General features: G+C 37.6%; 2 protein-coding genes across 8 annotated transcripts in view; one reads left to right on the plus strand and one right to left on the minus strand.

Moving 5' to 3' along the window:
- Window positions 1–18,769, plus strand: part of RALBP1 (ralA binding protein 1) — a 49,736-nt gene extending 30,967 nt beyond the window's left edge. The window contains 9 exon segments of the mRNA XM_039845861.1: window positions 515–973; window positions 3,847–4,196; window positions 5,637–5,798; window positions 6,838–6,969; window positions 10,007–10,114; window positions 15,255–15,376; window positions 15,647–15,770; window positions 16,828–17,064; window positions 17,066–18,769. Coding sequence (XP_039701795.1) covers window positions 515–973; window positions 3,847–4,196; window positions 5,637–5,798; window positions 6,838–6,969; window positions 10,007–10,114; window positions 15,255–15,376; window positions 15,647–15,770; window positions 16,828–17,064; window positions 17,066–17,128 — 1,757 coding nt within the window. The 3' untranslated portion in view covers window positions 17,129–18,769.
- A 6,648-nt stretch (window positions 18,770–25,417) lies between these two features.
- The window catches only part of PPP4R1 (protein phosphatase 4 regulatory subunit 1), a 65,170-nt gene continuing 63,076 nt past the window's right edge, over window positions 25,418–27,511 (minus strand). For 6 of the 7 annotated variants that reach the window (XM_039845866.1, XM_039845864.1, XM_039845862.1 and 3 more), the window contains one exon: window positions 25,418–26,596. In XM_039845866.1, coding sequence (XP_039701800.1) covers window positions 26,433–26,596 — 164 coding nt within the window. In that variant the 3' untranslated portion in view covers window positions 25,418–26,432. The remainder of the gene's footprint in view (window positions 26,597–27,511) is intronic. The other variant, XM_039845872.1, reaches the window with a different exon arrangement.

The following is a 27,511-nucleotide window of genomic DNA, read 5'->3' on the forward strand; positions in this document are numbered from 1 at the left end:
AGAAATGACTGGAGCAGCTAAACAGCAGTGCAGTTTGTGTCATGGTTTGAAATTGACTCAAAGAGACCCAACATGAAAAATCTGAGCTAAATAAAGTAAGAGGACATTATTCAGATGATGAAAGAAAGCTTTATATTATAGAAGGATTCTTTCCATTAGCCCTCTATGTAGAGCCTTTTCTGTATATTTGTAATACTTGGTTTGCCAAAATTCCACTTAAACACATACATAAAATAAAACCAGTTTTCACCACCTGCTCTTGCAACGGTAACTGGCTTTCTGCGTGTCGCCCTCTTGTAGTCAGATGTCACTGCAACATCTCATTTTAGCTGAGAAACCCTCCCCACCCCACCCCTCCTTTTTTTTTTCTTTTGGTCTGGGATTGGCCTTGAAGTGAAAAGCAAGGTAGCCAGTGAGTGCCAGGTGGCACTTTTTTTTTTTTGTCCTGTTTTTAAAGAGCATATGGACAGTTTGACATTAAACAAACATATAACTTCCTGCTCTTCTTTGACAGCTGAAGGCTATGCTGCCTTCCAGGAAGATAGCTCTGGAGATGAAGCTGAAAGTCCTTCCAAAATGAAGAGATCCAAGGGAATCCATGTTTTTAAGAAGCCCAGCTTTTCGAAAAAGAAAGAGAAGGATTTTAAAATAAAAGAGAAACCCAAAGAGGAAAAACATAAAGAAGAAAAGCACAAAGAAGAAAAACATAAAGAGAAGAAGTCAAAAGACTTGACAGCAGCTGATGTTGTTAAACAGTGGAAGGAAAAGAAGAAAAAGAAGAAGCCAATTCAGGAGCCAGAGGTGCCTCAGATCGATGTTCCGAATCTCAAACCCATTTTTGGAATTCCTTTGGCTGACGCAGCAGAGAGGACCATGATGTATGATGGCATTCGACTGCCGGCAGTTTTCCGTGAATGTGTAGATTATGTAGAGAAGTATGGGATGAAGTGTGAAGGCATCTACAGAGTTTCAGGTATTGGGAACATGCACTTGGTGGTTTTTAAAAATTAACTTCACTTCCATTTTTCAAAATAAGGAAAAGTATTAACTCTTGAGGAATATCGTGACATGGGTCCTAAGCCTTACTCATTTCCTTGATTCTTCCAGTTGAACAAAAATTCTTCCACAGTGTGTGTGTGTCTAGTTTGATTTTTTAAAAAATGATATCCCTTTTCATTAGAAGGATTTACATATGAGCTGATCACAGCTTGCAGCTGCTTGGAACGAGAAGTGAAGCATACGGTAGTGTCTCTTAACTTGGGTTCTCTCAGACCCTGCTTTATTCTCATCTTCCCTCTGAGCAGGGGCTCAGTGTTGTCAGGGAGTTCAGCAGGAGAAGGCAGGAAATCTGGGTTAAGGCTGCTTCTTGGTGTTACATTTATTGACACAATCATATAATGTATTTCCTGAGTTAGCTAAGGTACATGAAATGTTATTTGCTGAAGGCCCAAATGTGAATGCTTATATCAGCCATGTGCAGCTATTACATGTATTAGTGAAATTGATTTTCCATTTTTCTTTGTTCCATATCTATGAAAATTTAAATTTCATACTTGGCAAGAATATAATTCATGTTGGGTATCTGAAATTAAGCAAAATGTGTATTATTTAAAGTAAAAAGAGTTTATTTCTTACGAAGCATTATGACTTTTTTGTTGTTACAGGACGAAAGTCCTGACTGGTGGCAGCACATGTTCCAAGTCATTACATTCCCAGAATTCAGTTTCCCGATACTAAAGATTTCATGTAATTCATTATTGGTCACACATGTTTTCATGATGAAGAGGTCACACATATTTAGAATATATAAAGAAATTAGACTTAGTTTTTACATTTAATTGCTTCATACACATTTTTAGAAGGTAGATTTGATGTTTAAGTTTTGTTGAGAAAGGGCAGGCATTTTTGATAATCAGAGAAATCTTTACATAATTCCATAGATAACATTTAAGAGTATTTTGGCTAAAATGCTATTTTATAGAAAATAAACAAATATGAAACTATTTGAATTTATAACTCCTTGCTAACATGACTTTTAAGACTAATTTATGATGAACTGATTTTTAAAGATTTAGACTACTAATATAAGCTGTTTCTCTTACATAATTTTGATAAGCATGAAGAAATTTTAGGTGTAAATTTCTAAAGAGTTTCTACAGCTTTCTTCAAAAAATTCTTTTGTTTTTGACCTCTTTTTAATGTTTGTATTCTTTTGGAGAGCCAAAGTTGCAGAACTCCTCTTTGTGTCAAAGCATTCAAACTGATCATTAAATTAACTCCTGGAGGTTGAGCTCCTGCTTTAATCAATTTTTTTATTTTATTTTTTTAAGCTCTGGCAGTATGCCGTATTCAGCATGCTACGGACTACAGAGTTTGTGGTTGTGACTTTTCTTTTTGAATGCTAATAGTATTGTTTTCTGCTGGAAAGTTTTGGTTCTCACTTATGCATATGTAAGTTCTAGTTTTAAAACTAATATATCATTTTGCATATGCTCTTTCTCCACCTGGATATTGTATTTGAAGTGTCCAGTTTTTGAAGGGAAATCATTTTGATAGCACCATATATTCTCATTGTTCATTTGTGCAATTTTCTAGGTAGGCATTGTTGGGGAAAAATTAGGTATGTATAAAATATATACGAGAGAGGTCTTTGCCAAGAATTTCAACTAAAGTTATCACCATGTTTCACTCATGTTGTCATAATATGAAAATGGGAATTATTTTCTAACTTTTCTGTCTCAAAGATTATATAAAAATAAGATCATGTTATTATTTTTATATTTGGAGTTATTGATTTTGTTTTGTCAGTGCTGGATGAATACAAATTTATTGTAATGCCATTGAAAGGTCTTACATAAAATAATGCTGAAGCCCAGAGAGGTAAGCATTGTTGATTGTAAGATGCTATTCAGATTGGATGACACTTGAGTATTCAGTTACCATTACAGGATTAACCATTATAGTCTCTCAGCCTTAAGTTGTAGCTTGTTTTCAAATAATTGGCCTAAAGTTTTAATTATTGAAAACAACAGAAAGCTCCCTTGTACTCTTAAGAGCAGTCATTGTCACTGAATTATGTCATTTAAATGCAGATTGGACTAGAGACTTAAAAACATAATGTTTGAAAAACATTCATTTTTTGTATGTTTCTGTCCAGTAAAAAAAAAAGAAAAATTCGATTTTAGAAACCCAAATTTCACTTTTTTTTGTTGCAGCTCCGTTCCAGGTTACCAAAACATGTAAAGAATTCAAACTTAAAAATGGAAATTAAATGGAGATTATTTAATAGAGAACGATTTCAACAAATTTGTTTAGATAGTGAGCTCACCTTTTGCATTTGAGTTACAATTTTTACTTGTAAAAAAAGTAATTACCCACAACTTTTTGGAACATGTTTATGTATACCGAATTGCATTTTATGTTGTCAGTCTTGTGACTAGTGAGAAAAAGCAGTTGGCCGCCTGTGTAGAGCAAGACTTATGCTTAGGTTGTAGTTTAGTTTTTGCCTGAATTTTGACTTATCTTTAAATTAAAAACAGTTGTGAGTCAATTGGCATATTTTCTTAATATGTTTGTGGTTGCTATGACTTTTGTTCTTAATATTGAGTTTTTCCATTTTCATTTAGCTTTTGGTTAAATTCACCCTCAAAATGTAGTCTTTTTTATTTCGTTTACAGAGGAATTACGTGAACCTTGTGCAGATAAATACTTCATAACTGGAGGTTTACTATTGTCAGATTGGCTTTTCTCAGATCTTTCTGCAGGGGTGGGTACAGTGATGAAGAAAGCTGTTTCATTTATTTTTCTCTCAATATTCTCTTTCTCTCTGAATTTGAATGTTTTAAGGAATTAAATCAAAGGTGGATGAGCTGAAAGCAGCCTATGACAGAGAGGAGTCTCCAAATTTGGAAGAATATGAGCCTAACACTGTAGCCAGTTTGCTGAAGCAGTATTTGCGAGACCTTCCGGAAAATCTGCTTACCAAAGAGCTTATGCCTCGTTTTGAAGAGGCTTGTGGGAGGAGTACAGAAAGTGAGAAAGTACAGGAGTTCCAGCGCTTACTGAAAGAGCTGCCAGAATGTAACCATCTTCTGATTTCTTGGCTGATTGTGCACATGGATCATGTTATCACAAAGGAACTGGAAACAAAAATGAATATACAGAACATTTCTATAGTGCTCAGTCCAACTGTTCAGGTACATGTGCCCTCTGATGCCGGCCCTGGGGAGTTGGGGGAACATTTTTGTTGCTGAGTTGCATACAAAGCACTTAACCAGTGAAAGTAGATAAGAGTTTAGCCTGAATATTGGTCTTTTTTCACAATGTAGACAGTGTCGACATATAGGATGATGAGCATATTTGCCTGTTAGCTCGTAGCTATGTAATATGAATATTGTACCATCTTTGGTGTGGGTATCTAAACCAGTTCATGGTAACGGTGGTCTGTCATTAAAGGACGAGCCCATGGTACCTGCAGTTACAGAGATCACTATAGAATTTTAAAGATTTCAGTTATTTCTTCAAATAGCATTATTGCTTAATTATATTACACACACATATCAGACTTGGGCTCAAAGAGATCTAACATTTGTTTGGTCAGGCATTTAACCTGAGGATTTCAATCATCAAGATAGTTCCTAGAGAAGCATTTTGTAGAAACTTAATCTGAGGGGACATTTCAGGGAATTGGATAGTGTGTTAATTGCTGTCTCTTTATAACAAAAGTACTTGGTCGTCTTTTATTGCTGCTCAATTGGTACTAGCATAGACGTGTTTTCTTTTAACTAGAGTTATTGATATTTTACTTAGGCCACACACAAAAGGCGAAAAGAGATGATGGTTATATTTTTTAAGCCTTTTTGGCCAACATACTGTGTTATTAGTCATTGTCTAACACACTGTGAAAGAGTGTATTTTCTTTTACTAAAGATTTTGTCATTGTTCATTGATTATATTTTGGAAGCAAAAAATACTTCTCAAATTTCAATGTGATCATTCATATTAGTCAGTATTTCAGAATTTGGTAAATATTACATTGTTATTTAATATTACTACATTAGGGATGATAGTGTCATAGAAGATTTAAGTGTGTTGTAAGGATAAGTTTTAGGTAGAAAGTAATTTCTTTCAGCCAACCTAATGTCCTGATCGCCTAGCATATGAACATCATATTTAAACACTGTGCAAATGTGCCTAGAAGGTATTTATTTCTGGAGTGAGGGCTCAAACTCTCAGTCCAATTTACAACTGCAAGTGCTCTTGCTTACTTCACATTCCTTCATATTCAACAGATCAGGTTGTGTGTGTTAAAAGGTCTCAAAATGACTTGGGAAAAAAAAAGCTTTTTAAAATCAGTAAATATAGTAGTGCTAAGAAAGAACAAATTGAAGGTCATCAGCTTCTATATCCTTTTCTTTCCAATTCCTTACAGTGTTTGAGTACATTTTAAATCATATTTTTCCATTCTCTTCTTAAAATTGTCCACTAATTAACAAAGCACGTCTGGTCACTACTGAGGAAAACTTTCATTCACGTGTCCAGAATTAAAGGACATGCTGTGTGATAGACACAAATGAAATGATGAAATAAAATAATTTTAATAGCTTTCTTGTAAATCTTTTTATTTTTTTTCTTAGATTAGCAATCGCGTCCTATATGTGTTTTTCACACATGTGCAAGAGCTCTTTGGAAATGTGATACTAAAGCAAGTCACAAAACCTCTTCGTTGGTCTAACATGGCCACTATGCCTACACTGCCAGAAACCCAGGAGAACATCAAGGAGGAGATCAGAAGACAGGTATATGACCTCAGCCTGTGCTTTAGCCCTAAAGAACCAGCCTTTCCTCTGACCCTTTTGGACACTGATGATGATAATGATGAAGAACTCTTGTCCACTGAGTACTTTCTCAAGTGTGTCTGGAGCTATGTTTGGCACATTCTTCATGGCACACTGAAGCCAGAAATTTTTATCTGGCACTGTTAACAAATCAGTTAACTCAGAATATGATGGTAGAGGGAGCACAGATTTTAAAATCAAAAGACTAGCTTTAAATTTTTGCTCTGCTTCTCATTGACTGATTTAGGCAAATCACTTAACCTACTTAAGCCTCATTGATCCCATTTTAAAATGGACCCTCTCTAGGTTTAATATGAAGATTACAATATATGAGATCATGCATTGAAGATGCTCAGCATGGTGTTATAAGCAATCCAAAAATGTAAGCTTATCCAGACAGGGTTGCTGTTACTAGCCATGTTTTACAGATAAGAATAATGAAATTTTAAATAACTTACTGTGTCACATGGTTACTAAGCTATAGAACCAGGATTTGATCCTGGATCAAATACTTTTCTACTATACTAATTTGATAGAAGGAAACAGTGACATTTGGTTGTGTGCGTGCGTGCGTGTGTGTGTGTGTGTGTGTGTTTGGCAAGGTGAATAAGAAATTCAGGACTAAAATTTATTAAAAAAAATTTTTAATAATCAAATAACAATATTTGATTATTATGTCTTATATTTGCATACACGTTATCAAATCCCTGTTTGCTTTTCTTCCTTTTATCTTCTCTGATTAGTTGATGGTGTGTTGGGGGAAGGGATGTAAATTCACTTCTGTTGAATTGATGTAAATTAATGAGAACCCAGTGCCCAGGAAAAACAAATAAGAATGATTTTTTCAGTTATATCCTTATAAAAAAATAATCTGGGCTATTATTTTATTCTTTTAATGATAATTGAAAAATAGTTTATTCTACATCTTTAGAAGCTGCATGGTTTATTTTAAGGTGGTAAGACGTGGAATACTACTCAGTTGTGGTATATTGTTTTCTAGGAGTTTCTTTTGAATTGTTTACATAGAGATCTACAAGGTGGGATAAAGGATTTATCTAAAGAAGAAAGATTATGGGAGGTACAAAGAATTTTGACAGCCCTCAAAAGAAAACTGAGAGAAGCTAAAAGACAGGTGAGTAAATGTATTACTTGGGTACATCACGTCATAACAAAATATAAGAAGAATGCGCTGGGATCTTTTATATACTCTTATTTCTTTTAAAAATGCAACATGTAAAGGTCTCCTGAAGTGAAGTTCCCTGTTAGGAAATTTATTCATTCAGATGTTCCCAGTTCTGGATTATTGATCCTTTAGCTTGGTTATCGGGGAAACATTTTGTTTAAACAAATTATTTTACTGAAAGATATTTTGTCCTTTCCTGCTTAACCATACCTGTAAACAGGTTTCTAAGCATGAGAAGCAGTTGGAGAGTGATACTTCAGAGACTGCTGGGCAATTTGAGTCAGCTTTTTGGAAACACATGGAGGTACTGAAGATCAGGAGGAATTTTCTTTACCTAGTAATAGGAAGAGCATGATTGATAGTTGGTCACCATTGTGGCTGTGCCAAGAAACAAAGACAACCCATATATTTCTGTTGCTTTGAGGTTAGAGATTTGCCCTTATGTAGAGGAGAGCTTTATCAGAAAGGAAACATTCATGAGATTCTTACGCATGCACTCTAGGACTAACAGAAGCCCTCTGTGTCTACTTCTTACTCCTTTTCTCCTGTTTACCAGATTATCTTTTTATTTTGCTTCCTATACCTGTTGTTGTTGTTATTCATTCCCTTCATGATTCAGCCTAGAATTGAGTTTTAGACTGACCAACCAGGCTTCATGGTTATAATTGTTAACCGTGTAGCATTGCCCATCAGCCTTTAATTGAAGGGTCTCTGATCTAGGACAGGGCTAATGTAGGTTTGGCTTTCATTTCTCTTGCTTCTACATCTCTTTTAGATAAAAGAATTATGACATAACAAACCAGAACCAATAACATAAAGGGATGAATTACCTTTGCTTTACCAGTTTTTTTGATGTTATCTTTTCATGCCTGGTCTTTAATTCACAAAATACTTAACAGGTTTTATCAAGTGGTTTTTAACTTTTAGGAATAAATGACTTTTAAAGGTAGAAATAAATTCATTATATTAACAGACTGAAAATAAGAAAAATCCCACCTATTAGAATAGCTGTTATCAACAAGGACAAGTAATAACAAATATTGGAGAGGATGCGGAGAAAAAGGAACTGTTGGTGAGGCTGCAAATTGATATGGCCACCATGGAAAACAGTATGGAGGTTCCTCGAAAAACTAAGAATTGATCTACCATATGATCCAGCAATCCCTCTTCTGGTATTTACCCCAAAGACTTGAAAACTCATATCCGAAAAGAAATTGGCACAGCGATGTTCGTAGCAGCAGTATTCATGGTGGCCAGGACATGGAAGCAACCGAAGTGTCCTACGATAGATGATTGGCTAAGGAAACTGTGGTACATATATACAATAGAATATTACTCGGCCATAAGAAGAGATGAAATAACTGCCATTTGTGATAACATGGATGGGGACCTCAAGATAATCATGCTAAGCGAAATAAGCCAGACAGAAAAAGTTGAAAACCACATGATATCGTTTACATGTGGGATATAAACCTAAAAGCAACAAACAAGGACAAAGAAACAGAGATTCAGGGACATGGACAATAGACTAGTGGTTACCAGAGGGTGGAATGGGAGAAGGGAGGAGGGAGGTAGATGGTGTAAAAGGGGTCAAATATGTGGTGACAGAAAGAAATATAACTATGGGAGAGGAACACACAATACAATATATATATGCCTTCCTGTTAAATTGTACAGCTGAAACTTACTGGATTTCGTTAACCAATGTCATCATAAAAAAAGGAAGAAGAACCACATGATCACATCAGTGATCATATTTGGCAGAATTCAGCACTTATTCGTGATAAAAACTCTCAGCAAACAACTTTCTCAACCTGATAAAGGGTACATGTGAAAAAAATCTGTGATTAATGTACTCAATGATAATAGTGTAAATGCTTTCCCCTAAGATTGGGTGTACAAGGCAGGGAGATTTCTGCTCTTATTATTTCTATTCCACGTTGTACTGAGAAGTTCATTGTAGCCAGGGCAATAAAGCAAGGGAAAAAAAGGCATACAGATTGGACAGAAATAAGTCAGTCTGTAGACGAAATTATTGCCTACATATAAAATCCTAAGGTATCTATAAAAAAACTAATAAGTGAATTTAACAAGGTTGTAGGATATACAGATATACAGAAATCTATTGTATTTCTGTGTATTAGCAATGAACAACTAGTTATTGAACTTAAAAAGAAAAAAATGGAGTGATATGTCTCAATATTGTTGTTTGTTTTCTCAAATTGATCTGTGGATTCAGTCCCAGTCAAAGTCTAAACAGGTAGTTTTTATAGAAATTAACAAGTTTTCTGAAATTTTTGTGGAAATACAAATGACCTAAAATAGCGTAAGCAATTTTGAAAAGGAACAACATTGGAGGACTCACACTACCTGATTTTAAGACTTACTATAAACTACAGTAATCAAGGATAGACATATAGAATAGACTGTCAAGAAATAGACCCACATATATAAGGGCAGTTAATTTCAACAAAGATGCTAATTGATTCAACTGATATGAAACTCAAGAAGAGGCAAAACTATAGCAGTGGAAAACAGGTCAGTGATTGCAGGGGCCAGCAGATGATGGAGGAGCCCAAGTATCTTGTGTGGTGATGGATGTTCTGCATCACAGTTGTGGTGGTTTGTCAAAACTAATTGAGTTGTATACGTTTGTCAAAACTAATTGAGTTGTAGCCTTAAAATCAACCCCCTCAAAAAAAAGTATCACAGGAGGTCATTTATGTGGAAGGGTTCTGGAAATGGTGAGCACATTAGCCAGAATTGCACATTTCACCGTGTAGCCACAGACTAAGATCCACATATTTTTTTTAGCTCAGTTAACAAATGCCTGTCTGTCCAGATGGTTCATCTGTTAATGTTATTTTTTTCAGTTCTAGGAAACAGGAAGGAAACTTTAGAATGGTGATGGTATGAGTTTGTTGAATGTGTGTTACATATAGGTTGACCAGTTTTGTTTTGTTTTTTCAATTGTCTTACTTGACAGGAGTGTGAAACCAAGATTGCACAAGAGATAGCCAGTCTTTCAAAAGAGGATGTTTCCAAAGAAGAAATGAATGAAAATGAAGAGGTTATAAATATTCTCCTTGCCCAGGCAGGCTAAACTCTTTTTCTCTATTTTGCAAGCTGCTTCTTTTTAAAAAATAAATATTGTGTATATTTAAGGTATACAACAGGATGATTGGTATACCGATACATCGTTAAATGATTACGGTAGTTGGGCTAATTGACATTATCTCCTTTTTCTTTTGTGATGAGAGCGCCTGAAACCTACTCTCTTAGCATGTTTCCAGTATTCAATACAGTATTATTGACTATAATCATCACATCTGTATATTAGATCTCTAAGCTTACTCATCCTATATAACTGCAACCTTGTAGCTTTTGATCAACATCTCCCCATTTCCCCCACCTCTCACTCAGCCTTTGTTAACTACCTTTCTACTCTGTTTTCTATGGGTTTGAATTATTTTTTAGATTCTGCATATAAATGAGATTGTACACCATTTGTCTTTCTCTCTTGCTCATTTTACTTAGCATAATGTCCTCCAGGTTCATCCATGCTATCTATAAATGACAGAATTTCCTCCTTTCTCATGGCTGAATATTGTGTGTGTGTGTGTGTGTGTACGTGTACACGTGTGTCTGTACACCACATCTTTATCCATTCATTTGTTGACGATTGGGTTATTTTCATATTTTGACTCTTGTGAATAATATTGCAATGAACACAGGATTGCATAAATCGATTTGATATCTTGTTTTCCTTTCTCTTGAATGTGTGTTCAGAAATAGTATTGCTGGATTATGACTGTTATATTTTTAATTTTTTGAGGAATCTCCTCATTGTTTTCCATAGTGGCTATAACAGTTTACATTCCCACCAGCAGTATACAAGTGTTCCTTTTCCCTACATCCTTGCCAACACTTGTTATTTTTTGTTTTTTGATAATAGCTATCCTAGCAGGTGTGAGTTGATGATTGTGGTTTTGATTTGAATTTCCCTGATGATTAGCAACATTAAACATCTTTTCATACACCTTTGGTCATTTGTATCTCTTCTTTTGAGAAATGTCTATTAGGCCTTTTGCCCATTTTTAATTGGGTTGTTTTTTTTCTTTTCTTACTATTGCATTGTTTGAATCCCTTATATATTTTGGACATTAAACCCTTAGCAGATGTATGGTTTGCAAATACTTTCGCCCATTCCGTAGGTTGTCTTTTCACTCTATTGAGTGTTTCTTTTGCTGTGTAGAAGCTTTTTAGTCTGATGCAATTCCATTTGTCTATTTTTGCTTTTGTTGTCCTGTGTTGTTGGGGTCATATCCAAAAAAACTTATTGTCCAGGCAGTGTCAAAGAACTTTTTCCCTATGTTTTCTTTTAATAGTTTAATGGTTTCAGGTCTCACATTTAAATCTTAATCAATTTTGAGTTGATTTTTTTTCTTATATATGAAGTGAGAGAGTCCAGTTTTCGTTCTTCTGCACTAATTTACCAATATCGTTTATAAAAGAGACTGTTTTTTTCTCCATTGGGTGTTCTTGGAACCCTAGTAAAAGATCAGTTGACCATAAATGTATGGATTTATTTCTGGGCTCTCTGTTCGACTCCATCGGTCTGTATGTCTGTTTATATGCCTGTACCGTACTATTTTGATGATTATAGCTATCTAATGTATTTTGAAGTCAGGTAGTGTGATGCCTTCAGTATTTTCATTTCGTTCAAGATTGCTTTGACTATCAGTCTTTTGTGGTTCTAATATGAATTTTACGATTTTTTTCTATTTCTATGAAAAACATTAGAATTTTGATGGAGATTCCATTGAATTTACAGATTGCTTTGGGTAGTATGGTTATTTTAACAATATTATTTCTTCTGATCCATGAACATGGGACATCTTTCCATTTATTTGTATCATCTTCAATTTCATCAGTGTTTTATAGTTTTAGTGTATGGTGTGTAGATCTTTCACCTCTTTAAATTTATTCTAAGTCATTTTGATGCTATTGTAAATGGAATTGTTTTCTTTATTTTTCAGATAGTTTGTTGTTAGTATATAAAAATGCAACTGATTTTTGAATGTTGATTTTATGTCCTGCAACTTTTCTCAATTCGTTTATTAGTTCTAATGGTTATTTGTTGGAGTCACTAGGGTTTTCTATATATAAGATCATGTCATCTGCAAAAAGACGATTTTACTTCTTTCCAATTAGGATAGCTTTTCTTTTCCTTGTCTAATTACTCTAGCTAGGACTTGTAGTTCTATATTGAATAGAAGTGGTTAGAGTGGGCATCATTGTCTTGTTCCTGATCTTAGAAGAAATGCTTTCACCTTTTTTCTGTTGAATATGATGTTATCTGTGGCCTTGTCATTTATGGCCTTTATGATGTTGACATATGTTCCTTTTGTATCCACTTTGTTTAGTTTTTTTTTAATCATGCAAAGATATTCAATTATGTCAAATGCTTTTTTGCATTTATTGAGATGATCATATGGTTTTTATCCTTCATTCTATAATGTGGTATGTCACATTTTATTTGAGTATGTTGAACCATCCTTGCATCCCAGAGATAAATTCCACTTGATCAGGGTGTATTAGGGTATATCTTTTTAATGGGTTGAATTTGTTTTTCTGGTATATTGTTAAGGATTTTTGCATCTATGTTCATCAGGGATATTGGCCTATAATTTTCTTTTATTTCCTTGCCTGGCTCTGATATGAGGGTAATGCTGGCCTCGTAAAATGAGTTTGGGAGTGTTCCCTCCTCTTCAGTTTTCTGGGAGGGTTTGAGAAGGATTGGCATTACTTCTTCATTAAATGTTTGGTAAAATTCCCCTGTGAAGCCATGTGGTCCAGGTCTTTTGTTGGTTGGGAGATTTTTGATTATTGATTTAATCTCATTATTAGTCTGTTCAGATTTTCTATTTCTTCATGATTCAGTCTTGGAAGGTTGTATGTGTCTAAAAATTTATCCATTTCTTCTAGGTTACCCAAATTTGTTGGTGTATAAATGTTCATAGTAGTTTCTTATAATCCTTTGTATTTCTGTGGTATCAGTTGTAATGTTTCCTCTTTCATTTGTAATTTTATTTTTTTGAATCTTCCCTAAAGATTTGTCAGTTTTATTTTCTCCAACAACTCTTGGTTTTATTGATCTTTTTGTATCTTTTTTTAAGTCTCCATGTATTTCTGCTGATATTTATTAATTCCTTCTTTATGCTAATTTTGGGTTTAGTTTTTTTTCTAGTTGAGGTATAAAGATATGTTGTTTATTTGAGAATTTTTTTCTTAATGTAGGCATTTATCACTATATACTTCCCTCTTTGAACTGCTTTTGCTACCTCTGATAGGTTTTGGAATGTTGTGTTTTCATTTTAATTTGTGTCAAGGTATTATTTTCTTCTTTGACCCATTAGTTGTTTAGGAGTGTGTTGCAAGATTCTTTGTGGTCATTATATTTTAATTTGAGCATTTCAACTACAGATATATCTTTTATCAAACTTGTAAGATGATTTTGAGGTTTTAGAGGGACTCTGCCTGTTGTTTGGCCCTACATTTATGTGATGTTTGCTTAAATGTTCAACTGGAGAAAGAAACTATTTTCTATGGAATGAATGCATCTTACTGGACACTGTTCTACATGCTTTACTTAATTCATTTCATCCACACAGATCTGAGATTGGTATTTTTCCTAATTTACAGATTGTTGGCACTTGTTCCATATTGAGATTTGACTTTAAAAAATATTTAAAATATATTCTTCCTCACCTCACAAAGTTTGGATGATAACATGGATGAACCTGGAGGACATTATGCTAAATAAAATAAGCCAAATAGAGAAAGACAAATGTTGTATAAAATGTAACAATACAGATTTTAACTGATAGTTGTTGCTAATAGCACCTTTTAGATATTTTGATTTTAGTCTTTGCAGGTGAAAGTTGTTGGAGATGAATTGTTTTATTTTCTTTCATTGATTTGACAAATTGCTCTTGAGTATCTACTGTATTCTAGGAATAGAGCTGAAGATGAAATCTTTACTTCCTTTCTGAGCTTCGCAAGTCAATCTTACTCTGTTCTGGAAATTCCCAGAGTTTAGGGGAAAGGAATGAAGGTTTAGGCTCTAACAGTCTGTGTGTGCTTTCAGAGACTCATGCATGTGGGATACCTAAAGACTACCGAGTTTCAGTCCTTTTCTGTCACTTTTGAAAAATATTATTTTGCCTAGCAGGGGTATATAACTCTTTTCCCCTGAAGAGAGGATGAAGTCCCAGTTTATGCCTTTATTTCAGAATTTTTCAGTCTGATGTTTCTTGGGCCATAAACATGTCTGTGTTTGGAAACACATGGGGAACACTGCATATTATATCTCTGAGAAGATTATTCATACATATTGGGGGCTTTGAGTAGTTTACTTTAGAACTTGACCATAGTGTCTTTCAAGTTTGATCACAGGTACTTCTTGCCCTCTTGGTACCTATTACTTTAGAAATAAATGCTGTAGCTCTGTCTACCTCTAGCTCCTCATTCCTGTAGCCTTACACCTATTACCACCTAAGTTTTGTCTACATAGGGTCTTTATGTTGGAGGGGCTAGGTCTTGGGCAGATAGAGATTTTTTCCCCTTTGGCGATCCTATCAGTTTTATATATTCTGTTAAAGCAGAATATTTATCGTTTAAATATTTTCTCTGGGGACATGGGTTGTGGAAGGCAGTGGCTTGTGAGGAGAAAATTTTTTTTTCTGTGAACACCTTTCCTTCATTAGATCTGCTCTAAGGTGATGCTGACACCATCTCCTGGGTCCTCTTTTTCTTGGTGATGCTATCAGAAGCCACCTTGGCCCTAGAACAGACACTCTCTTTAGTGAGGTGTGGGAAGGTATTCAGAAACAACTGAGAAGCAAAAACTTGAATTTTGGCCTTGTGCCTGGTGTGGTAGCCTCATATAAAGCCTTTGCAAAAACGAGAACATGGGGCTCCTACTTGGCATCTTATGTCTTGAGAAAAATCTAGTCATTCTTCCCAAATAACTTAGTTTACCTTTTTTAAAGAAATCTTTTCTTGACAATAAGAAAACAGGATATTTCTTGCTTGTTACAACAAGCTTTCCCATAACTTGTGTATTATGTGTATGGGGCTAAAGAATTCCGGGCAACATAGGAGACCCCCCAAAAGTGACATTTCCTAGACTCATACTCTCAAAGGTGTTTATACCACGATCATTATTTTAGGAGAATGAAATCCTGACTGAACAGGAGGAGCTTCTAGCCATGGAGCAATTTCTGCGCCGACAGATTGCCTCAGAAAAAGAAGAGATCGAACGCCTCAGAGCCGAGATTGCTGAAATTCAGAGGTAAAAGAAAGCCAAGGGTTTTGAAATTTCCAAGAATGTTTCCTTAAATATAAGCATAATTGTTTCAGCTCTCAGACTTTCATGTAAAAGAATTAGGCATGCAAAGTTAATCATTAAGTTTTTTATTCATTAACTGTTAAGAATGGTGTTGTATTGAGTATATTGAGTAGACTAATGAAAACTCAGTAAATCTTAAAGAAGGGAGATAACAGACAAGCATACCTTTCTCTACTTATTTGTAAAGTTTTTCTTGACCTCTCACCCTTAAAGTCGTCAGCAACATGGCCGAAGTGAAACTGAGGAATACTCTTCTGAAAGTGAAAGTGAGAGTGAAGATGAAGAGGAACTTCAGATCATCTTAGAAGATTTACAGAGACAGAATGAAGAGTTAGAAGTGAGTTTCGGGGGGAAATAACCAAAAATCACACTAACTCCTAGAAAGTGGTAGCGACTACATTATTTTCCCTTAGAAGTTTTCTTTATATTAAAATCCTAAGTAGGAAAACAGATACCAGAATTCCAGTACTTGGGATACAGGCTCAGCTGCTGTAACAAAGAGAATAATACTCTTGTGGTTTGAACAAGGTAGTTACATCGCTTGTCTAGCAGACATCCGACCGGCCATCCTCCATGTAGGTTTTTTCCGCTTAGGGTCTAAAGTGGCTGCTCTAAGTCTTCCTCCCTCTTGTAAGCGGGAAGGGGAAAAAGGAATCAAGGAATGTCCAGTTGTCAGGGCCAAGGTGCACAAGAGGAACCCAGCGCTTCCGCTCATAGCACATTAGCAAAGGCTCAGTCACGTGGCCATAACTAGCTGCAAGGGAGGCTGGGAAATACAAGCTGCATGGAAGTGCCATGTGAGGAAGACGGAAGGTGCACTGTGCAGCCAGCTGCCTGCCAGGGAGGGAAGTCAGTGAGAGTTTGGGATTAGCTACTGATTTGTGTTACCTCAACTCTCCTGAGTGTAAATGATTTAGACCTCATAGTAGTTTTCTGTAGTTTGACTAAGCACAGTTCAAATGTAAAATAAAGCCTTTCACAAAAGAAAAAGTACATTGAGACAATCTAGGATTTTATCTTGTCTCTAACTTCCTCCTCTAATTGCTACTAAAATTACCTTTATTTTTTATTTAAGGGCTGGTGAAGAGCCAGTTCAAAAACATAAATCTATTTTAAACACCAAAAAAATTAATTTATTAAGATAATTGTTTTCAATGGATACATTTGCTTACTTTTTTTGTATTTAGGAGCAGAATTTATATCTTGAATTATATCCTTTCTGGGTCAAAGTTTTGTATCTTATTTGCATATTCATGTTTATATCTTCTGTTTCACAACTAAATTGATTAAAATAGATTCTTATGTAGGATACCCTTGCTAACTGTTCTCTGCTCTTGAATCGTTGTCATTTTGACCTTCTTGAGTGACAGCGGCTCTTTCTGTCATTTCTGAAGATAAAGAACAATCATTTGAATCAAGCAATTCATGAAGAGCGAGAGGCCATCATCGAACTGCGCGTGCAGCTCCGCCTGTTGCAGCTGCAGAGAGCCAAGCCTGAGCCCCAGGCACAGGATGATGAGGAGCCCGAGAAACGTGGCGGTGCCATCCAGCCGCCTAAGGAAGGCGCCCCAGAGACAAAAGCAACTAAAGAGCAGCCAAAGGCAGGCAAGGAGCAGGCCAAGCCGTCGCCGAGCAGAGACAGGAAGGAGACGCCCATCTGAGCATCCCGCGGGTCATGGAATCCTCCAGGACTAACAAGACCTGTGCATCTTACTGTAACCCCGAGAGTCAGAGTGCACAACTCTCTGCTGTACATTCTGTAAAGATGTCTTTTCTTCTCAGAGACTCTTCCTTTCACATATAAGACTTTTCCGCGTCAGGCTCAGGTTACAGGGGAGGACAAAGCAGTGGATGCTTTGTGGGCTTGTAGGGGACAGACGAGTTTTCCAGATAGCTTATTTGAAGATTAATTTTCTTTGTTAACTTAAAATAACTATTTTAACTCTTGAGTGGCTTCTTTTTAAACCAAAAATCATCTTTGCTTTTTTATTATGGCAGAATCAGGATCTCTTTTTCTCGTTCAAGGGGAGGGACCAAACAAGGTAAATACTGTTCCTGCCTTGTGGCTCACCCCACAGTATCACCCTCCAGGGTCACTGCTTACCTAGTCACTCTTGCTTGTGCCTTTTACACCTTTTTGGTGCAGATTATATCATGGGGAGCTGCCTCATATTTCCTGACTGGCCAGAATGGCTCTTATTGGGGTCACCTTTACCCACCCTTGTCATTCTCTCCTTTGACAGTCCTAAACCACAGTCCTAAACTAGTCACCAGAATGGCCTAGTTGGTCACATACGGAGCTGCCTGTGGAGCCTGCCTGCCAGCCCTGGGGCTGTGTGCCCAGTGTGGAGGAGGGGCCACTTCACTCTTGGCTCCTCCTGCTCCTTGCTGCTCGTGATCAGCAAATGCTTTTCACTGGGTTGGTCGAAGGTAGCACCTTGACCTAAGAAATCCACGCAAAGGATCTCTTTCCCAAACTAGAAATCTTCTATGTCACTGACCTTCCATTAAAAACAGAATGACTTAGATTGCTTGCTTGGGCTAGAATGTAAACGTCTCTTTGCCTGAATAAGCCATATATATATGCTGTTAAACAAAAGTTTTCAATTATTCATATCGTCTCAGTGAACCTGCTGATGGACTCCTAGTTGATGAGACTTAGCAATAGAAAAAAACCTTACCTTTTAATGGTAGCTGTGACCCCAACCCCACTTTCTTGCTTTTGCCACTTCCCTGGCGGCCTGAGGCTTCTGGGAGGCCCGCTGTCAGGCGCCTGTGTTCAGTCACGCTCTGTCCGAATAAATGGCACCCTGAGGTAGGTCAGCTCTCATGGCTGTGAAGACAAACCACACAGTCAAGGTGACAGAACCCCCCCCACCCCACCCCTGCCGAGGGCTCTGTCCTCTCCTCCTCCTAGTTAGTATTTATTTTCAGCACCTGTTTGATGCGGTTTTTATCCTCTACCTATTGCACTGTTGTGACTTGTTGGCCATTATTTGATTTTTGTACGAAAAGAAAGCTTTGTTATAGAAATCAGCATACTATTTTTTTAAATCTGGAGAGAAGATATTATGGTGACTGAAAATATGGTCAGGTGTCAAATATAAATGTATAAAAACCTTGCTGTCCTGTTGGTCATATTACTACATTCATTTTATATTTGCTCGCAATATTGGAGGTTTCTTTTTTGTTTGTGTAAACTAATTTCTATCAAGGTGTCATGGATTTTTAAAATTTAGTATTTCATTACAGTTGTCTCAGTGTTGGTTAACTAATTTTTGTCAGGACCATTATTGATCAAGCAAATAAATTCAACAGCCATTTGAGAAAAAAAAATGCTTATATTTGTACATATTTTTTCTTTGAAATGAGGAGTTGGTTTAACACTTTAAGGTCCAAGAGTGAAAAAAATGTTTTAATTCACTTTGTGTTCCTCACCTAGGCAGGTGGTGCCCACTCACTGGCTACTAGGGTTTGCAGCAGCTGTTTCCCGCCTCCCAACCCCCCCCCCCACCCCACCCCGACCAGTGCTTGCTGCTCAACTAGCATGTATGCACAACCCAGGTAACTGGGGTTGGGTCTGCAACTTCTTCTGTGACGTCCTAGTTCCAAAGGAAAGTTTTGCCTTTTCTAGCATGATGCGCAAATCAGCTGGCCTAACTTGGCAAAAAAAGTGGGTTGATTATTTCAGTTGCTTTCCTTAAGGGTATTGCAGGGGTCTGGCAGGCAGATTACCTGGCTAGTGCTGATCAGGCAATTCATGAGTGACTGATTTTAAGATTCCATTTCTGGGAGAGCTGAAACTAAGTCTCGGTTTGTTGACATGGAGCTTAGCATAAACAGGAAACAGGCTCAGAGTAGTAATGTGCCCCGCAGTGGTGGCTGTTGCCTGCATTGTTGCCACATATTCCTGAAACCAAGAGGGAATAAAGTGGTGCCTGTGTAGGCACCCTGGGCCCAGAAGTTCCGATGGATTCAGAATAGAGGGACACTCGGGAGGAGTAAACAAGTATGACTTTCATCTGAACTGGAGCACTGCAGCTCCAACAAAAGACAAGAAACTGCTGAAAATTCCAGCTACAATTAGAGAAAGCAAAAGTGGTCTCTTTGTGAAGGTGTCTGTAGCCCTCTGTGAAAAAGTTTTACCAATAATTTTTCAGTTTCTCACATGGAGATAAAAAATACATATCATTTATTGTTATTGAGCCAATGACATCTGCTGCCGGCCTTCAGAAGCAAGGAGCAACAGTATAGAAGGTATAGTAAGTTCTCTGGAATGAAACATTAACTCAGCCCCACTGGGCCATCCACACACATGCACGACCGAAGGGTGACTCCTTCAGGGATGAAGAATCCCAAGTAGAGTCACCCTGTATAGCAACCTGGGTTCAATCTGCTGACAGGTTGGCCTTACTCTAGGGTTCCCATGTGAAATACACTCTGTTACATTTGAACTTCAGATCCAGTGAATAATATTTGAGTATAAAGATGCCCCATGCAATCTATATTTGAGTATCCTGTTTTGGGGGAATTTTTTTGAGCCCTTTTGCCTACAGTAGTGCCCTCAATAACAAGACCTTTCCTGGCTTTTCTCTCCTTTTCTGTATTTTTAAGTCTAGCCATGCTGCCTTAGTTTCTCAACTAGCAATGGGGCTGATAATGCCTACTACAAAAGGCAAAGTGATCCTAAATAACGTACAAATCAGTTATTACATGAAACAGAAGAGGACCCTATGTAATCAAATGTAGGACAAAATGCATGAAAAGCTGACAGTATTAAGTAGGTGGAACTGGGGAGAAGGAAGGATTTATAATTCATAATAAGGATTTATAATTTACCAGATTGGCCTCTGCCTCAAGTGTGGGGACACTCATTAAGTACATGCACATATGCTGATACCAATACTTGTGGGTGGCATGTTATTTGGGCACTAAAGGAAACAGCTCTCTAATAAAAGATAACCCAAACATAACAGTCTAGGCAGCTAGAGCAGGCAGCTATACTGATCCTATGACCCTGTACCTGGTGAGACCTTGCTGCAGGTAAGTCACATGCAAGAAAGCTGCCCCTGGATATTCCTGGGCTTTGGGCTTGCATGCCAGCTCAGCAGGTGATGCTGGCCATCACTGCTGATGGGGTCATGACCACCTCTCATGATGATGTCCAGTCACTGAGTGGGTGTCAACACAATACATTTTAAAGCATTCATTTGCAAATAAGGAAATGAAATGCAAAAATGAATCTTTTTGATTACTGTGCTGTTGGAGTTAAGATATCAAAATTATGGAAAGAACATTAATATGGAAAAAGTAAGATCCCACACCAACCGATTCTAATAGGGCCTTGTTATAAAAAAAATTTTGCCTTATTAGGAGTGCTGGGTCTCAGGCTCCACCCTCCACCCTGGATCATAATGTGTATTTTAATAATCCCAGGTGACAGATACACAGTAATATTTGAGTAGCATTGTTCTAAGTTCCAAATATTTTACAAGATTTAAAAGCCAAAACCCAGAATAATTTTGGAATAAATGACCACCCAAATATTGTTAGAAACAAATACAGCAAAGTTGCAGGATACAAAATCAAGACAAAAATCCATTGCATTCCTACATACTAATAATGAAGTATCAGAAAGAGAAATGAAAATAATCCCATTTATAATTGCAACAAAAAGGATAAAATACCTAGGAATAAAAAAGGAAGGATCTATACACTGAAAACTATAAGACATTATTGAAAGAAACTGTAGATGACACAAGGAAATGGAAAGATAATCCATGTTCATGGATTGGAAGAATTAACATTGTTAAAATAGCCATTTTTACCTAAAGCAATATATAGATTTAATGCAATTCTCATAAAAATCCGAATGGCATTTTTCACAGAAATAGAACCAAAAAAATCCTCGAATTTGTATAGAACCTTAGAAGACCCTGAATAGCCAAAGCAATCCTGAGGCAAAAATAAATAAATAAATCTGGAGTTATCATATTCCCTGACTTCAAACTATATTACAAAGCTACAGTAATAAAAACAGTATGGTGTTGGCAGAAAAAGACACAGACCAATGACACAAAATTGAGAGCCCAGAAATAAATTCATATGCATATGGGCAACTAATTTCTGACAAAGGTGCCAAAAACATACAATGGAGAAAGCCACATGCAAAAGAATGAAACTAGACTGCCATGTGATACCATACACAAAAATTAAAATGGATTAAAGACTTGAATATAAGACCTGAAACAATACGTGGAAGAAAACATAGGCACTAAACTTATAGATCTTGGTTGCAGAGGGGTCTTTGTGAACTTGACTCCTAAGGCAAGGGAAGTACAAGCAAAAATAAATGAATGGGACTAGAGCAAACTAACGTACCTCCGGTAAGGGGCTAATATCCAAAATAATATAACTAATTCAGACAACTCAACCACACACACACGCGCGCGCGCGCACACACACACACACACACACACACACACAGACACACACAAGCAATTAAAAAAATGAGCAGAGGATCTGAATAGACATTTTCCTCAAGAAGACATACAGATGGCCAACAGAGAGGCACATGAATAGATGCTCAGCATCATTAATCATCTGAGAAATGCAAATCAAAACCACAATGAGAAATCACCTGTTAGATAAGAAATGTGTTGGCGAGGATGTAGAGAAAAGGGAACCCTCCCACACTGCTGGTAAGAATGTAAATTGGTGCAGTCACTATGGAAAACAGTACTGAAGGTCCTCAAAAAATTAAAAATAGGAGCTACCATATGACCCAGCAATCCTTCTGGGTATTTCCCCCGAAAATGTGAACATGCTTACTTGTAAAGATGTACATACCCCACGTTTTTTGCAGCATTATTCACAAAAGCCAAAACATGCTAAGTGTCTGACAGATGATTAAAGATATTGTACATACATATGATGGAATACTACCAGCCATAAAAACAGATGAAATACTGCCAAATGTGACTACATGGATGGATCTTGAGAGTATCCGTCATGCTAAGTGAAGTAAGACAGACAAAAAAGGACAAGAACCATATAATTTTACTTATGTGGGATATAAAACAAAAAGCAACAAATGATCAAAAAACTCAGATACAACAGAATGGCAGAGGAGGAGTGAGTTCGGGAAGGAGAGGAGAGTAAAGGGGATCAAATACATGGTAATGGAAGGAAACTAAGCCTGGGGTGGTGAGTACACAATAGACTAATCATACTACATAATAGTTGTCATAGTATAAAGTTTTGACCTAAAATTTGTTAACCAGTTACCCCATTAAAAAATAAATACAGCTCATTAGTGTGAAAGATTCATATGCTAAAATTACTAAAAACTCCAAGTAACGAATTTTGCCAAATTTAAACCAGCAAAATTTGACCTAAAAAAATAAATCACTTGGTAGAAATAAACCTACAATAGTGCTGTAAAGTGCCACATGGACTTTTCCGCCTGCTCCCCACCTCCGCATCGCAGCTCTAGTTGCATCCTGCTGGCTTCTGCTAAGCCAGTGCCACTGTCATCTCCTTCTAGCCACCATCTTAATCATTGGGAGATCTAGGACAGGCTGTGCCTGGAGGTAGAGGGAAGATGGTCAGTAGGAGAGAGGGTCACACTGATGATTTGCTCATTGATGGAAGTCCCTCCAATGGAAGCCTAAGGGCGAAGGTACAGTAATTCTGGTGTTGACATTGTCATGAACCATCATTTGCAGGAAATCAGCTTCACAAAAGAAGCCTACAAGAAGTCCATCAGAGTACATGAAACTGACTCTGATCAAAAGGAAACTTTGAGACCAGAGAGTAAAAACTTTCATGGTGGGCTGCAGAACAATTCAAGAGCATCTTGCTAATTTACAAAGAACTACCAGTTTGTTATTGGTGAAACATGAATCCAGACAGCATGTGTTCCCTGGGGGACTACCTGTGAAGATTGTGTGACCCCATGTATGCCAAGTTTTCTAGGTAAACAATTCCCCGTCCCGGCCTCCGCAAATCATTTCTGTTAAAACTAAAACTAGTTTAATTCTCTGTAGAAAACGGGAATCAAATTGGCTTGAGGAAGCCCCCCACAGAAAATCCCTTCATCAAAAATGTGTCACTGTTGAAATTTTTGTGTTTACAGCCAAGATGTTCTTAAGGTCAAAATCTCCACTGGGTCAAAAAGTCATACTCAAAGGATCACAAAATTTCCTGAGTTTTGGAGTTTCTGATGGATTTGAGAGCTGGGCCTCCTTCCTCACCCTCATCTAAAACAAAATCTGGCATTCCAGGGGGATAGAGGACTCTGCAGGCCCTGACTTACTTAAAAACCATGAAAGGCTTGGCCACCCTTCCCTAGTAAGGTCTCCTAGACCATCCATCCATGTGCTCCAGTGCAAGGAACAGATGGGGGCATGGGCCCAACCAGCCTCCTTCCTCCCACTGGCACCTCCCTCCTGTGGCCAATTCTTTTTGGGGGCCTGCTACACCTTCTACATCTAGCATGAATTTATTAAGGCTTAAGGAAGAAATTCAAAAATTTAAGAGAAACCACAAAGTCTTGCTTACTCTCATTTATTTCCAGATTCAACTTCTTTTCCTCTGATTTGAGTCAGAGGATAATTGATTTTAAAGAGGCCATTTACTTTGAGTTGCTGGGAGGGTCCTTCTTTTCCTCCTTTTTGCTCACTGCTTGTCTCCTGGAATTTTGCACCGAAACGTTACCATACACGGAAACGACCACGTGAGTCCTGGAGCCTGGAATGCAGCACTTTCCTACAGATGGTCAGTTTAAAAGTTTGCAGCTCTCTCCCGCTGAGCTGCATCTGCATAGCATCGCACCCTAATGCTTCCCAAGTACCCTGAGCGTGCCTGGTGCTTCAGGCACTCCACGTTCCCCTAGAAAGCTGGCACTGGAAGGGACGTGAGATTCTGGACACGTTTCCTTTGGTATATTCAGCTTCCAGTGTGCCAGGAAACACTTATCCCAATAGAAAGTGGGATCTGGATGGAACAGATCTGAGAAGATCAGTAACCGCAGTGCATGCAAGTGCCTGCTCAGAAGAGTAAGACTCAGCCAGGGCAGTGTTCCCTGACAGGACACCGGCAGCTGGGGCAGCTCTCAGGGTGAAAGCATGGTAGCTTTTCTCAGAACTCGGCACTTGCCCAATTCAGAGTTAGAGGGTTCTAGAAAAACTACAGTCATCTGGCACCACAGAAATATCCCCAAGTCTTAAGAACAAAAGTCACAAGTAAAAAGGTGACTCCCAAGCCACTCCACTGAAGTCAAATAGGAAGTCTGGGGGCTGGGTAAATTCAGTAAGGGACAATCTGAAAACCCACAAAAGCTTGAAAACATTTCTCTCAGACAAAGGGTAGGGCAGCAGAGACTACAACCCACGAGGCAGGCAGGCTGCTGAGGGGGGTGGAGCGCTCCATGCAGGCGCGCGCGTGCGTGCGTGTGTGTGTTGGGGGCGGCGCTGGGGAAGGAGGGGGACCCGTCAGTGACCAAGTACACTGCCTGAGGAATAGCTCTAAGTTTTGAAAATCAGTTTTCCTCTTCATCTTGGTTATTCAAGTCCTAACACACCATAGAATATCTTCTGAGATTAGCTACCCAATATTAAATACTTATGAGGATAGAATTATCACCACTGTAGTCATTTTTTCTATTATGAAGTTAATAGTTTGAGTATTAACTGTTTTGCAGTTTTTGTTTTTGCTTCCTGGGAGATTTCAAAGAACTGGTGAATCATCAATTTTATGATTTGCTGCCTTTGTAAATCCACTTTTTTCCCTTAGCAGATCCTGTATAACGAAAGGCTGCACATTAGACAGGATCCAACGTCCCTTGCTGTTCCCAGGATTTGGCCACCACTGCTCTGTAACACACCCCACAAAGGACGAGCTGCACCTCAACCAGCCTCAGGGAGCACGGTGCCCAAGACACCCCTGGGGTACATACAGACTTCAAATAAATTACTAAACTAGTTAAAAGACAAATATTTTAATCTAGTTTTCCCATTTTATACTAAATCATTAATGCAGGTCTCAAATTGCATTTATTCGCAGACATCTAGAAAAACAATCAAAAGTGTATATATCTCTCTATACAGATCTTATGAATAAATTTTATTTGGACAAGAGAACTTGTGCCACAACAGTTTTAAACAGCATGATTAAAGACTGCAACACTCCCAAGAGTGGTCACAGATATGTACAGTATATGAAGAAAAAGTTGCACCTCAGAGCTGATCATGATCAAGTTAAAAACACCTGACATACAGTATACGTGCTAATAAATTTCATTCAGGTCATGACCAGCATGAAAAAAAATTCATGACATAGATACTCAGCAAACGTTCTGTAAATGTGTACAGCAATATGCTGCATTTAAGAGTTAAAATCAGATTCTACTTTAGTGTTAGCATCAAGCCCTTAGGAGAAATACAAAAAAATCTCCTTTCCCATTAACACACGTCATAAACTATTCACACTTCGGGCTGGACCGGGTGGCTAGCCACAGCGCCCCACAGGTCCTCGCCTGTGTGGGAACAGTTGAGGGCTAATACTGAAGGTCTCTCACATCCTGGCTCACAGCCGCCTTCTGGCTATAATTCCATCTATCAGTCATTAAATAAAACCAGGAGAAAGCAACGCAGATCTCCGGGAATCTCATCCCTTCCATAAGGAAAATGCTCTGCCAATTCAAGTTTCATTCGGTCAGGAAGACAGAAGGATTTAAGGCTTCGGTGACAATTATAATCCTCTGAGAAATTATTTTCCCTTAAAGTCAAGATAAGATAATAGTGTTTACTGTACTTTCTCTTGACTCTTAAAATCCCTGGTGTTGGTGTAGGCAACTTGCACCTGCAATTAAGTCTGCAAGAGAGGAAGGTCTCTCCTCCCCAAGGCTGTCCCCGCTCACACACGTGTGGAACACGTGTTGAATATGTGTCGAACCTCGGCTTCTAGGAAGCAGGAAAGACACCGAGGTTTAAGCTTTCTAGTAGGTTGAGGAAGCTGTGCTCATGGCATCTTCAGAGATTTTGGTATTGGCAGGGTGGATGCTTGCAAAATACTTGACGTCACTGTCACGATCCATCTGAAGAGCCATGACGGTTTGTTCTACAGCTTCCTGATGACAGCTGGCAGAGGTTAAGAAATATTCTGGAAATGAGAAGTGCAGATTACAAACAAAATTAGTCTAACATTTCACAGTTATGTCAAGCACAAGTACACGAAGTTCTTAGTCATTATAAAACATGGTTTTTCTACAACTATAAACACAGGCTATGTTGAATTATAAACAGTAATCTAAGTTGACTTGCTGTATGAAAAACATCCCCGAATGTAAGAGAATTATCAGATTTATCTTGACTGTTTTTATAACAGGCTCAATGGCAGCAGAGTGAACACACACATTAATGTCATTCTTGTTATAGCTATGAATTAGCTCAGTAAAAGGAAAAACACTTCTGAATACCAACCATGTGTGTGCGTGCGTGCGTACACACACACACACACACACACACTGCAAACCAGTCATCTCTAGCCATTTTATTATAACTGCTATTAAAAAAAATTAAATGAATTCCAAAGGAGAAAAAAGAAGCAATATATATCTACCCATATTCTTTGAAGTATATTATAAACTTCTATGTTTCATTCATAAGTTCATGCCTTCAAATGATACTAGGCATTTTAGGGGGATTACAATAAGTAAAACCACCCAAATTTTGAGGTGTTTATATTTACATGAAAGCAAATATATAGGACATTTATCTTCTGCCTAATGAATGAAAGGGAGGAAACACAAACATGCCTCCTAGCCCTAAACAACATGACAGATGTCAAAGGGAGTGTGCCAAAGGCAGCAACTTTTCATAGTCGTAAGTGAATGTCCAATTTTTCAAACTACTAAGTTTTAAATTATAAAAAGAAACTGAATTAGAACAGAAGGGCAAATAGTTCACAGTCCCTTTCCGTGTCCTTTAATCTTCTGTGTCCTCTTGCCGAGGGAACTAATATTAACTTACAATATACTCTTCTACCAGGTTATTTCCATGAACATATTACACTTCT

Source organism: Pteropus medius, unplaced genomic scaffold, assembly GCF_902729225.1.
Source record: "Pteropus medius unplaced genomic scaffold, Ma_sr-lr_union100, whole genome shotgun sequence".
Taxonomy (NCBI): domain Eukaryota; kingdom Metazoa; phylum Chordata; class Mammalia; order Chiroptera; family Pteropodidae; genus Pteropus; species Pteropus medius.